At 32.1% G+C, this 16197-nt stretch overlaps 1 protein-coding gene across 1 annotated transcript; it reads right to left on the reverse strand.

Annotated features, from left to right (window-relative positions):
* Positions 1 to 11364: 11364 nt before the first annotated feature.
* LOC104900727 (uncharacterized) lies at positions 11365 to 14264 on the reverse strand. The gene is made up of 6 exons (XM_010688224.4): positions 14174 to 14264; positions 13867 to 14041; positions 13538 to 13704; positions 12468 to 12765; positions 12132 to 12301; positions 11365 to 11887 (listed from the first exon to the last, which is right to left on the reverse strand). The coding sequence occupies exons 1-6, from the start codon at positions 14190 to 14192 to the stop codon at positions 11727 to 11729; spliced, it is 990 nt and encodes a 329-aa protein (XP_010686526.2). The 5' UTR covers positions 14193 to 14264; the 3' UTR covers positions 11365 to 11726.
* Between the last annotated feature and the right edge of the window lie 1933 nt (positions 14265 to 16197).

The following is a 16197-nucleotide window of genomic DNA, read 5'->3' on the forward strand; positions in this document are numbered from 1 at the left end:
AGCCTCACCTTGAGTTCCTAAACTCAAGTTCCTGAACCACTGTTCCCTTAACAGTAGTTTCTCTCAACTCCACTCGAAGTTTTCTCACTTTTACTTGCTCCACTCAAAGCTTCTCTCTTACAGAACTTCACTCAAAGTCCCTTACCCCAAAAACAAAATACAATTGATCGAATACGCTTAGTGGAATTAGAGTTAGAAAGCAAAGAAAAAATGGTTTTTATGAGAGAATGAAGGCACTGACACTTTAATTAGTTAAACTCACTAACTCACTTAGTTAGACACAATTTGGAACTTAATTAGACATTAATATTTATAGTGGTAGTAATTTAGAATGTGGGATTAAAACATGTATTTGTTAAAAACCATTCCCATGATGTTCCTTACTCTGAGGAACACTTTCCTCAAACATCCCGTGATCCCCATGATCACTGTTAAATGTGGGAGTGTTTTTTAGTTACTACTCCTTAATTTTAGCAACCACTTTAAGCATTACTCGAAAATCTGATTTAATTAAAAACATATTAATTATTAAATCTGAAATTAAATCATTTTCATAAAAATATTATATTTTAATTACTTTCGTAATAACCGAAAAATATTTTTATTATCTTTGGAAAAATAAAATCTTTTCCTTAAAAAGATTTTCCATAAAATCAGATTTTTCCTTAAATAAAACGGTTACCTACATTCTATGCACAATTTTCTCAACTGCCATCAATGTACCGTTGTAATGCTTCAACCTAAGTCTAGTTCCTTTTAATTTGTTAGTTCTTTTAACTTATACGTTTAGCGCCAGTTCATCTATTCCTTACCAAGGAACAAACTATCATTCTCATTCAAAATTGTCATAGTTCCTTACCATCTTTACTCGTTCCTTTACAATTGAACTAAAAATAAAAAGCCTCGCTTTAGTCTTCTTGCTCCAATGCTGCTCCAGTATCAAATAGAGAAACATCTTCACTTAGTTTTCAAAATCCAAACTTGATTTCTTCCTCGACTTAGTATTCTCTTTGTTCCTTTCAATGATACCTTGAAATTCACTCACTTAAACAACTTGTTAGTCCAGTGCTTAGTTTGCATCTTTATTCCTGTGTCATCATCAAAACTAGGGTTCAACAAACCTAAACTATCGTACTATGTAAATTGACTATAACTTTAGCTACATAATTTTCATATTATTGGAGGGTGATTGAAATATGATTCAAAATAAAATATATATTATTGGAGTGCTTAGCTTTTTCGATTATGATTATATATATATATATATGATCTTAAAGAGTGGGGAGGCGACATGTTTTTATCCTCGAATAAAGTTTGGATTATAATGGTAAAGATAAACAAAAATTAGAGCCTGAATTTACTAATTTACCTAAAAATTTGATAATCCTGACTGAAATAATTTTGTTATTTTCAATGTTAATCATTGATAATTTACATTTGAAAGCATCTCATAAATCAAAAAAGGATTATGTACATAGAAAAATAAAAATAAAAGAAATATATAATTTTTGTTATTTATTTTGACACATAATGACGTATCGTGAAAGTACTTTGGCTAACCACGAGTCTAGAGAGGCAACGTGGGAAGCCGAAGATGAAATGAAGAAGAAGTATCCAGAATTGTTCTTTGAGGTGAGTTATGAGGGGATAACTCATTTCCTCTAAGGGGCATAGAATGCGATAAAATTTCACGCTTTTTACCTATTTTTATGATGTTTTTATGCATTTTTATGCTTATTTTGACAATTTGCACGTGTATGGTGTAAAATAAATAGATTCTCCGCATGGAAAATGTGTTGAAGAGTAACACAAGTGAGTTTTGAAGTTGTTAAAGTGTGCACATGAGTAGCACAAATATTTCTCAAATGAAAGTTTAGTCCAATTTTTTTTCAAAATATGGGAGTTTTTGTGCCAAGTTTCGGGACGAAACTTCTTTTAAGAGGGGTAGACTGTAATCCCCTGTAAATTTATGGATTTTATAAATATATTTTAGAATATATATATTTATTTTTAAATATAATGTAGTTTAAAATAGTTTATTTCTTTAAAAGGTTGACTATTTGAAAGCCAAAGGAATTATTTTAAGGATTTGAGGAACTTAAAATATTTTGTTAAGACATGCTTTGAAACCATTTAAAATATTGTTTGGATTTGAAAAGGAGTTTAAATAGGCTTGAGGAATCCAAATACTAATTAGATTAGGAAAATAATTTCTAGTGATGTTATGAGTTTCAATCATCAATCCTATATTTAAAGCCCAATTTTCTTTTCCTAACCCCACTAGGAAAACACATATATAAATACACTAAACCCAAATTTTTCCCCGCACATAATTTTCTCTCTCCTCACCCTCACGAAAATCGGCGCCCATAATTCCTTGCTCTCTCTCACGTTTTCTTCCTTTCTTCCTTTCTTCTCTTCCAAGAAATGATTTCTTCCTCAACAAGAAATCTTTCTCCCTCAATTGGAACCACCACCGACCACCAAGAGTGCCGCTGCCCCTGCCATGTCACCCAGCCGACGCCTTTTTGCCTTTTCTTCCTTTGTGTTGGTTTGATTACCTTTCTTCCTCCTCAAGTTTTATTTGAAGATTATGTTTTAAGATTTGTTTTTAGTTTAATTATGTTTAGAAGTTTTAATTTAATGATTTAATTATGAATTTTTGATTATATAATTTATGTATTGAAGAAGAAAAAATTTAGATTTAATTAGTATGTTTAAATTGGATTTTTAACGGATTTTTAGGGTATTAAAGATCGATCATAGTAGTATGTTATGAACGATGTAATTGATTATACTTATAAGTTTAAGTATGTTTAAAGGGAATTTTAATAAATTATATGTTGCTAGTATTTTAAAAAGGATGTAATTAATGGAGTTTTAAGGATTTTAATGACTAGTATAGTAGTACTATGTTAGGAAGTATTAGTAATTGATGTTTCAATGATGGAAACAACTTTTAAATATTTTTAAAGGAGGTTTGAAGTATTTTTATAGTTGCTAAAATTTATTTGAGTATTGATTATAAATTTCTATTGGTTTTTTTAGACGGAGAGTTCTCTCTAGGCGACTTATAAAGTTGTTAAAGTAGCCTATCAATTTGTCCACACAAGGTAAGTACATATCTATGTGTTGATTGATGTAGTATCATGATTTTAGGAAGGAAAGTTATGTAGTATCATGTATAGGAACTTGTGAGTTCATATATGATTGATATATATGTTCGATTTTGCATGTTTTATGCCTATGTGCGAACATGTTAAGTAGAGATTTATATTATGGTTGTATGAAAGATTGATGCACGCATGTTGGTTGGGAGCTTTATTTTATCAATTCACATGGGGAATTAATATATTTATTGGTATAGATCATGCATGATTTCGTAAGTTGATATTTTATACCTTTAAAAGGTAAGTTGGTTGTTGGCTAGGTTCAACAAATAAGGAAGATTGGATTAAAGAAGAAACTAATCTTCGGTTGTAAGTTATGTGATCACTTATTTAATCCTAAGATAAAAATGTGGTTGTGAATGTTTGATTATATATTATGTGCGTTGCTTGTGTGTCATAACAAGTAATAAATAATCATGTAAAGTGAAACTTGGATAGTAATAAACTTTAGACTGACGCACATCTGAAGTTGGACAATCAGGAGTTGAGGTACATGGTGAGCTTGCCATGACTTTTTATGGGTTCGGATTGATCACTGTTCCTATTTTTATCTAAAAAGTTCCTCGATATCGTAGGTCATGGTAATACGGAGTCGTGCTTGTATTTTGTCTTCCAAAGGAAAGGCTGGTTTTAGCTATACAACTCGGTCCAGTGACTATTCCATTTAAAGTAATAAAAATATTATTAAAGTTTAGTTCAGTCTAAGTTATCTGCAAGTTATTATGTTACTATATATCACTGCTTACTATTCATTAGTAGCATGTTAGGAATGTTTATTTATTCATCATGTAGTAATCAACTTTGTTGATTACGTGCTTTGTTTGTGTGTGTTGATCATGGTTTTGCTTTATTGATCCTGTGATGATCCATTCTTGGTGAGCAGATTCAATCTCTAGTGCATTGTCATTTACATGAGTGAAGATGATGCATTATAAAATTCGGGAATGGAGAGCTTGTGTAACATGTTGATTAATTTATTGTACTTTAGATGATACATTTATGTTTAAGTTTGGTTTGATGTTAACGTTAACTTTGTTGGTTGGTTTTAAAGTTGTCTTTATTATTTACTAAATTTTCATTCTAAAGTTAGTTATATGTTTTTCGCTGCAAAATTTTGAATAATCCGATACGTTATCAATCACACGGGCGATAATACTTTGATGATTATCTAATTTTATGTTTGAAAAGTATTTTTGGAAAAAGAGAGAATTATCGGGATGTTACAAATTATATTTTAATTTGTAAGTTGATTATTTACTTAGTTTATTCTAAAATATTTGAACGAATATTGAAAATCATTATTTTTGTAAAAGTATTTTTTATGTTAGTTAGTTTGGTTTATTAGTTAATTTCTCTAGAGATTAGATGACAATATTTAAGTGTAAATTAGGATAATGTGAGTAATCTTTCTCGGTTTCATGCTTAAGCTTATAATATAAACGAGTATGTTGATAACGATAATAATTTAGGGACAATTAAGCAAGAAATAGTTATTAATGGGTAGTTTTCCTAATAAGAGGTTTTATTGATATTAGAGTTATGATTTTGAGGAGAATATGTACGACAATTCTTGGAAGCTAAGTTATGACGATACTTAAAGAATAAGGAAAGGAATATGAGGTAACCTTTCATGTCCATCATATATGTGTATTCCCGTATATGTTTTATGTGATATTTTATGTGTGTATGCATGAATACGATTATATGCAGTGGCGGATTTACTTAGGGTCACGTGTGGTCACGTGACCAACTATTATTTCTGGAAAAAAAATTCATTTGCAGCGTTTTCACACGCAAAAGCAGACCCTTTCTCTTTCTCTCTCTTCCTCCTTCGCGAATAAAAAAACCCTAAGTAGTAGAAGTGTAGCGGCGCCGCAGCCCGCACGGTAAGTTTGCCGACAGCCCAACGCACTTCAGCCAGATTGAGCGAAAAACCCTAACTAGTAGCACAATAGCAGCGCCGTGTACTCGTCTCGCAATTCGCAAAACAAAGTCGACTCGATTTGTTGGAGAGTTTTCCGGTGAGTTTGTTATTTGCTTGATTTTGTTTGATTTTGTTTTGTTTGATTTTGTAAGGATTTCGATTTATTTTTATTTGATTTTGTTAGGGTTTTTTTTGTCTCAAAAGAATCTGATTTGTGTCTTTGATTTGCGAATTGCGACAGACCAACACACCAACACAGGGCGGCAGGCAGACGGGCGGCAGCGGGCGGCGGCAGCAGGCGGCAAACCTCAGGTATTCTTCTAAAGTTCTAATTCAACCTTCTTAATTGAATCATTCTTGAAAATTGTTGAATTATTCTTCATTCAATCATTGTTGGGTTGTAAGTTGTTGCTGAAAATTTATGTTTATTTGTGAATTTTTGTCAATTTGATTTCATTAGTATTGTGTTGTGATTTGGAAATTAGATTAGGATGCCATTACGATTGTAAATAGTATAAATCGATATCAAAATATGAAAATTCGTACTCGTCGAGAACAATTGTAATATTTTCTAAGTACTATTTGGTTGTAATAAGTAGTATTTTTAGGTACTATTTTATTGTTATATGAACTATTATTAGTCATAAATTGATTTTATTTGAAGTAGTTTTCTTTAAATTCATGGATTATCTTATATGGATACGTGTATCCGAAACCCGTACCCGTAGCCATTTCTGTGCAACCTAGTCGGTAGTGACCAACTATTCATAAATTCCTGAATCCGCCACTGTATCCAAAGATGTTTCGTCATTTGTGAAAGACTACTCGCCTACATAATATAATGGAAGTTAAGATGATATTTCGTTTATTGTGAAAGACTAGTCACCCGGATAATGTTTCATCTCATTATCTGTAACAGTTTCCACATGCTTAGGAAACTAGAATGTAACTCCATTTTATTGCCTGTGTTCGGGTCAAGTGTCAACGTCAATAAGAATAATAAATAATGCCACTTTCTTAATTATATAGCATGTGATATTATTCTCGACATTAAAAGCTTAATGTTATTACAATTATATTTACCCAAAAATGTATACAATGAAGGGCCAAGGCGATTAAGACTTGATTTGCGTCAAGTCGTTTATTGTATCTTATTAGGATTTCTTTGTGTAATAGACTTTGTATAAGCATACAAGTAGGTTGTATTATATTTATGCTTATCTATATAAATATATTAAGAGGTGTTTCTAAAGACGTTTATATGTCATATGGTATTTTTTTTCAAACTTATAATTCAAATGTTTTACATTCATGTGAACTCCTCAATGTAAAATACATAAATATTTTGTAACTGCAATGTATTGAACACGTGGCCTTTGAAATGAAAGGTGAGAGTTTAGATATCAATACACTATAATTTTATTGTCTAATATTTTGACTAAAATACGATAAAGCCTTATAATAATCATATATAACTAAAAAGACTCAAACAAGTATTTACATTTCGAGCACTCTTATTTCAGTACTAACAAAAGACTATTAATGATATATTATCTTACCCGAATTCCTTTTAGATCATTATTGTCAAAATCAAACAAACTTTAAGGTTGATTTTACCTATCACCTCATGATGTTAAATTTTCAATTTTTCATTGAACAAAAAAATACAAAAAGTAACAAAATTAATTATGAAATTTATGAGTAATAATATTTTTGTTTATTGTAGTCGATCCCAGATTACGCTCACTAAAATAATAGTTGTTTTCATAAAAGCTGAGCCATTTAGTCCAAAAACTTGGACATATGTGGTAGCAAAAGATGTGCTCCTTGGGCACTTCCTTTCTACATGGGACGAAGCTAGGATGGACATGGGTACAAGAAATCTAATTTTAGGATATGGGTCCAATTTTTTCAGGACCCTAAGCGGGGTAGATCCGGGTCAAAGTAAAACTCTGAGGGTCTTGGTTTGAGTCTTAATATTCTAAACGACTCAGAACCTACTCAAACCTTACACTTGGACCGTAAAGTTATTTAATATTGTTTTGTCTTTTGTATTTTAGATATAAAAAACCTTTCTATTTATCCTAAAATTATAACTTTTGTCATTTTGAACCTATATCCTAGACCCATACCCTAAACCCTACAGATCATAATCACTATCTAAGGTCAAGAAATATAAATGGTATTATAAATTTGACAAAAAATAAAGAAAATAGCCTAAACCCTAGACTCTATAGACCTAAGGGTTTGGATCCGCGTCCAACTTTTCTAGACCCTTCGTGTCCATGTTTGGATCTTGGTCCAGCAAAAATTTTAGAGTTCAGGTCTAGAGTCTAGCCTGACCTGACACAGCCCCTACCCACGCCCATCCATAGACAAAGCAAGCTACACAAGGCAAACAATGATAAATTACTAAATGTTAGTGGCTTCAGAACTACTAATAAGGACCTTTTAAAAAATAAATTTGGAGGATTCAAACAAAAAGGTGGAAAAGTGCACTAGTTGAATTTAAAAAATTGTCTCATCCGATCCGGTATTATTCAACGGATTTTAATATAAGATAGAAAAATACAAAAGTACATCAAGAATCCTTGTCTGTGTGTTTAAAACATTTGGTTTAAGGAACCAACCCCTCCTTATATGTTTAAGACATTTGTTATTATAAACCAACCCTTGTTTCTGCGTGTTAAAGCTTACTTTTTGTCGAAAAGTACAACTGCAATATGGAAAAAGTAAAAGTTACATCGATTAGAGTGTTTCACCAACTTTTTTTTACCAAAAAGTGCTACTGGTCATTTATAAGAAACATTGTTTATGTATCTAAGACACTTGTTATTTAAGACAATTGTTATTTATAAATCAACCCACGGTTGTGTGTTAAATCTTATTGTTGATAAAAAAAGTACAATTGTAATCCCTGAAAAAGTAAAAGTTACATCGATTAGCATGAGTTATAAGAACTCTTGTTTGTGTGTTTGATACACTTGTTATTTATACACCAACCAATGTTGTGTTTGAGACACCTCTTCTTTATAAATCAACCCGTGTTCATGTGTGTGAAATCATAATTATTATGAAAAGTACAATTTTATTATATGGAAGAAAACCAAATAACAAGTTTTCTGCTAAAAGCGCAGCCCTTCGTTGTAAAAGCGTAGCCCTTCGTTGTGAAGGGCTGCGCTTGAAAAGCGCAGCCCTACTTAAAAAGTGAAGGGCTGCTATTGAAAGGGCTGCTGTCAAAAAGCGCAGCCCTAAGGACCTTTTTTAGCGTAGCCCTTCTTTATTTTTCCACTAGTGGTATGATAATTTTCTATTGCAAGAATGTTCTTGTTGGTGTTTTATCATGGCTCCTATTTATACACGACCCATATTTATGTGTTTGAGACAATTGTTATTTATAAATCAATGTATGTATGTGTTTTTTATATTACTTTTGGTCAAAAAGTGCAACTGTAATATCTGAAAATAGGTAAAAGTTGCATCGATTAGCTAGATTTGCCAGCTTTCCCCCCAAAAAGTGCAATTTATAAGAACCTTAGTTTGTGCATTTAAAACACATGTTATTTATAAACCAACCACTATTGATGTGTCTGAGACACCTGTTTTTTATAAGTCAACTCATGTTATGTGTGTAAAATCATACTTATTGTTAAAAAGTACAATTGTAATCTCTGGAAAAAAAAAGTAAGTAACAAGTTTTCTCTTAAATCCTCTGATATTGTTTTTGCAACAAGGGCCCTTGTTAGTGGCTTTGAAACCACTCATCGTTAGTGTTTTATCTTGATTTGTATAAATAGCAAGTGTCACAGATACACAAACAATGGTTCTTATAAATGACCAATTGCACTTTTTGGAGAAAAAGGTGAGCAAACACGCTAATTAATGTAACTTGTACTTTTCCTAGATTACAGTTGTACTGTTTGACAAAAATTACGCTTTAAACACATAATCATGGGTTGGTTTGTAAATAGCCCTTAGTTTTGAGATAAATGAAGGTGTCGGAGTTTGAGATCAGCAGTTCCCTAGTAATATTTCTTTCATTAATATGAGTGGAAACTAGTCTTTTGCACTAATTGCAAAAGGATGGGTCATAATGGTGAGGCATGTAAGAGGAAGGCTAATTATAAAGTTTGGAAGGCCAAACAAGTTCCTGTAGAAGCTGCTGTTAGTGAGCCTCATCAGGAAGAGGAGTTTCAGCCTGTAAGATGTCCAACTCGGAGAAGATGGGAGAATCAGATCCCTCCTGTTCTACATATGGGTTTTGAGGCATACTTGAGATTATTAAGTCCAGGAACTATCAAAAAGATCGAAATGCTTAGTCTGCAAATTTCTTGTCCTCCACCAAATCTTCAAATGCAACAAATTTAATTTTAGTTGAGTTGAGAAACTGAAATAAATACCAGAACTATAAAAAAAAAATCGAACAATGGAGGAAGAATACTTGAGATAATTCATAGTGAAGACCCAAAAAACTTCATCGAAGAAATAAGCGCACTTAGAAAAAAACATAAATATTATCAGATCCGATATTTTCCTCAAACAATCAACTTTTAGATTCTGCCACGATCACGCATTTAAAAATTTTATAACAGTTTCAAAAAATCATTTAACCCTAATTCCTCGAAAAAACTCAAAAAAAAACACATTAATGAAGATCTAATATTTTCCTGAAAAGATGAAAATTTTAATTCAGGCAAAATAACGCATTAAAAAAAGAAAAATTAAGGCGTTCTACCAATCAACGACCTCACTTTAGGGAAGAAAAATCGAACAAGAAAATCAATTAAAATCCCAAAATTGTAAATTAAAGATTATTCAGCGTTTGTAAAACAAATTGACACTAATTCCCAAAAAAAGTCGACAAAAAAAAACAAAATTATAAATTTTGCCACCACCACACATTATGAAAAAGATTAAAAATTTACCTAGAGTAAAGGAGCTCAACGACATGACGTTTAGATTTTGACTAAATAAGTCGTCGGAAAGTGAGAGTGAAGGACACACTTAACTGAAAGTGACGATTCATTAGGGAGACGCTTTCGGAGGAGTTGACGTGGAGATAGAGTGCGAGAAGAGTTGCAGAAATCGTCATCCATGTTTGAGACGAGTTGGGGAGAGAAAGGCGTAAGGGAGATTGGTTTTGTCGGCTGGTGAGAGAATGAGAGATTGAAAGTATGTTTGGTGAAAGTCCAATAAATATAAAACGGGGAAAAGTGGGCTGAGCTTAGTGATATGCGTCGACTCCTAAAGCCCATCTGACGCATTTCGCTTCAAGGCTCCTATATTTTGGCTCGCAAATTTACCACCTCAAAGACCTGTATCACACCATGGGACAGTCCGACGCAAATGGTCTTAACCAGCTGCGTCGCGTGCTCCTGAACATCCGACACAAACCTTTTTTTTTACTCATTTGTTGCGACTATTTGCGTCGGACCTTCGTCAACGTCCGATGCAAATCGTTTGTTTATGAACGTGTGCTTCAGTCTTTCTTATGTTCGACGCACATAGGGTGACGCGAATTGTCATTTTCTACTAGTGATATATTCGTAAATATCCTTTTTGTTTCTTTCCAACTCCTATACTTTTATATTTATGACTTATTAAATTATACTCCATCCGTCCCTAAATACAGTTCTCATTTCCCTTTTTTCATGTTAATTTATGCCAGTACTAGAATCTAAGAGGGATAGTAAAGATTTTTTTGTTTATTTAAATAAATGTAGTATGGGAAAAGGTGATTTTAGGAAAGAGAATGGGGAATAATTAGTGAAATAGCATTAATTGTAACATTTTGGTTGAAAAAACAAAGAAAAAACCAAAATTCAAGAAGCAAATAAATGATGGGACACGATTTTTCTAGACAAACTACGAAAAAATGTGGAACTAAATATGGAAATGGGAACTATATTTTGGGATACCAAAAATGGAAATGAGAACTATATTTTGGGACGAAGGGAGTAGTACATTTACACTTGCATTGTGTATTGTGTATTGTGTATTGTGTACATGCTTGTTATTTTATGGTAAACGAAAATACTTCCTTGCTTACATGAGGAAAAAACTACTGATAAATTGTTTCAAATGCTAATTTTGTGATGGCACAATATGTCAATATTGGTACTTTCATCTTATATTTTGTTTTTGGATCAAGTTCTTCAACATGTCGTCCATCGAATTAAGCTTTTTTTGGGTCTGATCTTCCATCAATTTTTTTTTCCTCTAATGATGAGAAATAATAATAGTTAAGCAAAAACATATTAAATAAGATCATGATTAACAAACATTACATTAAAATTCAATTAGAAATACAAGCCAAGAAGAAATTGAAACACACTTCCAAATGAAATACAAACGATAAGGCTAGGCAAATATTATGATATGAAATCATTAGTGTATCTTGAGCATATATGAAAGTGATCCAATCTCATTTAGTAGAATAACAACTTCAAATATTATGATAAGAAAAACTTTGTCTTGAGATTGGACCCAACTTTCATATAATTCAGTGATAAACAAAAACAATACCTCAAACATATATTTGCCTATGTTATTATAAACTTGAAATTAGAGAAAACCAATAAATGGTGGGCAAGCAATGTATAATGCTTCATAGATGGTAGATTGTGACCATCTTAACCTTCAGCATCATTGATTATGAAGATGGAATTAAAATGAACTTTCACATCCAAACTTCCTCCTTCAAAAAACCTGTTTGTCGAGCTAAAGACCTCATTTCCTTTAATAAATTCAGGAAAACCAGATGAAACCTTAGAATGTGTGAACCAGTCAATTACTGCAAGAAAAAAAAGTTTATTTGTAAATATAGGATGAAAACTGAAAAATCCCTGAACCAATAAGCATAAAGATTTAATAATTTTAGTACAGACGCTGTTGTCTATCGTCTTGGATAGACGTACTTGTTTCCAAAGACACATAATATTAAGCAATAGTGTGAAGGATAAATGAAATTTACAAATACTAATTTAATTAGGGTAAAGAAAATTGAGCGTGAAATTATATAAAAAAGATGAACTTACAAGGTTTTTCATTAGCGTATGCTCCGGTGTATTTGTTTAAAAGACTAAGCTCAAAATTAACAAGCATGGTGTTTCCATTTGAGAGCTTGTCATTGTCCACAAGTACCAAATATAGGGAAAAATGAGTGCCATTTCCAGATCCATATCCTTCACGATATAATTGTAGTTTCCTATACATATATTATATGTTAAAGTTAAATTTAAAAGAAAATATATAGTACCAAAAAAACAATGGAAAATATAGTAATAATTATAATGTACGACTTGTATGTAGCACGAATCGACAAAATTATTTTTGAGAAAATTGGGAAGATAATAATTTTCATTAATACGCACCAAGTGTAAGGTTCACCGTCGAAGCTAGTAACAAATGTGATATTAGAATCAACTGGTTCAGGAGTGTTGTTATCGAAAGGTCCTAGTTTGATAATATTAAATGTACTTCTTGAAATGGTGGTGACATGAGACATCTTTGAGTAATGAGGTTCAGTGCTGGTAATAGAAATCTCAGCCCCAATGGTGCAACTGTTGTCAACATAAAATCCATTGTCTGGATTCTTAAAATGTTTGAACTCAAGAGCTTGTGCAATTCCCCATTCTTTACCGCGAACATCAAAATGCTTTTCTCCCAAATCTGCATCACACATATTATATTTCGGTACACATATACTTCATTCGTTCTGAAATAAGTGAAACATTTTTACGGATCTGGATCAGCTCTAAGATTCATTAACATGCTAAGTACATGAACTTAGCAGTTGATTTTGGGGTTTGCTAGTTAAAACGCCCACCAATTTGCAAACTCAATCCCTTAAAATTAAATCCTTTTGACTAACAGAAAGTTTGCAGTCCTTCTTTCTCACTTGTTGGATCATTTATTACTTAATCAATAACATTTCAAAACTATATATAATTTATAATTTTTTTTTTTGCTTACATAGCTAAAAATATTAGTATTAATTAGATTTCATCGGAATGTAAAAATGCGACAGGGTGAAATGCATATTGCACGTTTTGGATGATATAATTAATATGCAAATATTCATGTTTTCCTAGCCTTGACTCTTGAGGGTAGATTTGAATGCTAATCACTCAAGGCCCATGGCCATAAGAAGGGCAAAAAAAATCAAAATAGCGTATATATACTGTTTTAATTCATATTTTACTTTTATATTTGTCACAACATACTTTGACCATTAATTTCTTGAAGTACTCTTATTATGTTAGGGAAAATTCTTAAACCTAACAAAAAATTTACATCCTCTCACATTCTCTACCTATATATTCATGTGCTAAGTACATGAGGGAGGTCAATACGAGAGGATGTACACTTGGGTACAGGATTAATGAGTTTCTTTATCTCTAGCTATTGCATTATTATTGTTCCTAAAGTAAAAGGAGCGTACCTTCAATGACTAGATATTCACCACTAGTTTGATCTAATATGAAAAATTTGATGGCGACATTAATTTCTTTGTTTCGACCCGCACTATTTTTTTGCCTCTTTACGTACATGGAAATGTATCCTTTGCCACCTTTTGCCACATTCCCTTCAGGATAGAAGCACATAGTCCTGATCAATTAAAAATAAATAGTAGATCAGTGAAAAGTAAACATTATGTGCCCTAAACATGTAATAAAAATTAATGCAACTAAGTGTGATTATGAATCTTTCAACTCAAACATTTATGTGCCTTAGACCCTTATAACTATTATTTATAAATAGAGGAAGTACCATTTTTCATTTCCAGTAGAAAATTCTGGTGTCTCAAATGAAAACTTGTTGGCTTTTTTAAGTGATGCCACAAGCTCATCATACGATTCAATTTCGAAGATGAAGTGGCAAGGCCTTCGTGATCTGAATGTTCGAACTGGTTTACTTGGATCAGTGAAGTCGAAGTCGTAGTTCCCTGAATATTATATTCATCATTCATGGTAGAATATGACCACGTAATTATATTAGGCAACAATTAAAAACATCCATAGTAGACGATAAATAAATAAATAACATGATATTTAAGATGTAATAAAATGAAACATACTGCCTTTCCATTCTTTCATGGTGGAATGAGTGAGTTAGTTTGCACAAAGTGTGAGAGAGAGAGTTGACAATGCGACAACAGTGTGTTCCTTGTCTTAATTGTGTGGAGAACTGCAAAGGGTGAAGCCGTTTATATAGAGTGATCAGTAGCTAGGGAGTGGTTGAAGAAATGATTAAAAATTAAGATTACTTGACTTTAGAGTATTGTCATTTTTTAATCTCATATTGATCAATATTACAACTAGTTCTAGTTTTGTTACACTTGAGCCAATAATAATACAATAATGATAGGTACTGGGGTTCAAACCTCAATCTTGTAATATGGCCATTGGCCTTGAACCATATCATTAATAACATCCCAAATTATCAAATAATAATAATAATAATAATAAGACAATTCTTAAGCGTTTGAGTTTCGAATCAAAAATGAAAACCAAGGTGGTACAGCTTTGGAACTTGATACCTTACATGTGTTTGGTTTTGTTAATGAATATTTTTCTTTTATTTGATACCTAGAGCTATTGATATAAGTTATACCCACTCTATCCGCCTTGGGTTTCTAATTCCCTTACCTTATGGATTTCAGTTTTGGGTTTTAAATCTATCAATTCATTGAAATAAACACTAACTATGAGTTTTGCTTATTCTAAACACATACCTCATACCAAAGTCATATAAACTAAACGATTTTGCGAGCGTTTAGCGTGTTGGCCGTGTCTTACTATATTAGGATTTCTGAGCATGTCAAGGAAGTATGAAAAAAGTATTATCTTTAAGAAGGTATTGCATATGATGCAAACTAATAAATTAGTGTTGTTGTAAAAATGTTATATTTGATACTCCCTTTGTTTTCTCTAAAGTTATCATTTTTTTGTGCATTTTTGAATGTACTTCTTTGAATTTAAATATCTTTCCTTATATATTAGTAAAAACTATAACGATTGGATATTAATAAAGTACTAATTGAGACGAATAAAACAAGACTCTACATGACTATATTTTTTTCTTATAAATTGAGAAAAATTAACAATATTTTTTCTAAGTATGAATAGTGTCATGATGCCAAACGAGAGAAAAAAAAAGAGGGAGTACTAAAGTAGAAAATTATCAATCATATAAATGTTTTTATTTGATATTGAGTAGGACATAAGGAATAAGAATTACAATAAAGAATATCATATATAATAGCTAATCGCCTAATCCCCAAATTTACATGTTTAGATAAGAACAAGTATGAACCTATGGAAGGGACTTGAAAGGTGCAAAAATGGATTAGAAATACTACTCTTATGTTTTGCGATGCAAACATTGAATCTCTATAGAACATTCAAAAGGCACTCATTATTTTCCATCTCTCTTGCGGTCTCCAAATAAATTTTCACAAAAGTTCTCTAATTGGAGTTAACTTTCCCCCTTCGTGGCTTCATCATGCGGCACGTTTCCTTCATTGCAAGATTGGCACTATTCCATTTACCTATTTGGGCTTACCCATAGTTGGAAGCCCCTCTAGGATCCAAGCGTGGGATCCCATCGTTGAAAAATTATCAAAGAAGCTTGCATCATGGAATGGCAAGATGCTTTCAATAGGGGGGGAGATTGACTCTCATCAAAGTATCATTATCGAATCTACCTCTCTATTTCATGTCGATTTTTCCCATTCTGAAAGACGTGATTGAAAAGATAAACAAAATCACTTGAGCTTTTTTATGGTGTGGTGAATTGGAGAAGAAAGGTATTCCTATGGTCTCATGGGACATGGTCCAACTTCCCAAATCAATGGAAGGTCTAAGCATTGGGAATATTCTGCCTAAAAACCTTGCGCTGCTTTTCAAGTGGCTATGGAGGTACGTTAGTGATCCCTCACCTCTTTGGTGCAATGTCGTTACAATGATAAGAGGTTTTTAGTGTGTCGTTAAAACACCAAAAATTACTTTCCAAACAATATTTCCAAATCCTAACAAGCAATATTACCAAGAAAATAGTAAGGGCAAGTTAAGGGTCGGTCCACTGGGAAAATGGGATTAA

The sequence above is a fragment of the Beta vulgaris genome, chromosome 8 (genome assembly GCF_026745355.1).
Source record: "Beta vulgaris subsp. vulgaris cultivar EL10 chromosome 8, EL10.2, whole genome shotgun sequence".
Taxonomy (NCBI): Eukaryota; Viridiplantae; Streptophyta; class Magnoliopsida; order Caryophyllales; family Amaranthaceae; genus Beta; species Beta vulgaris.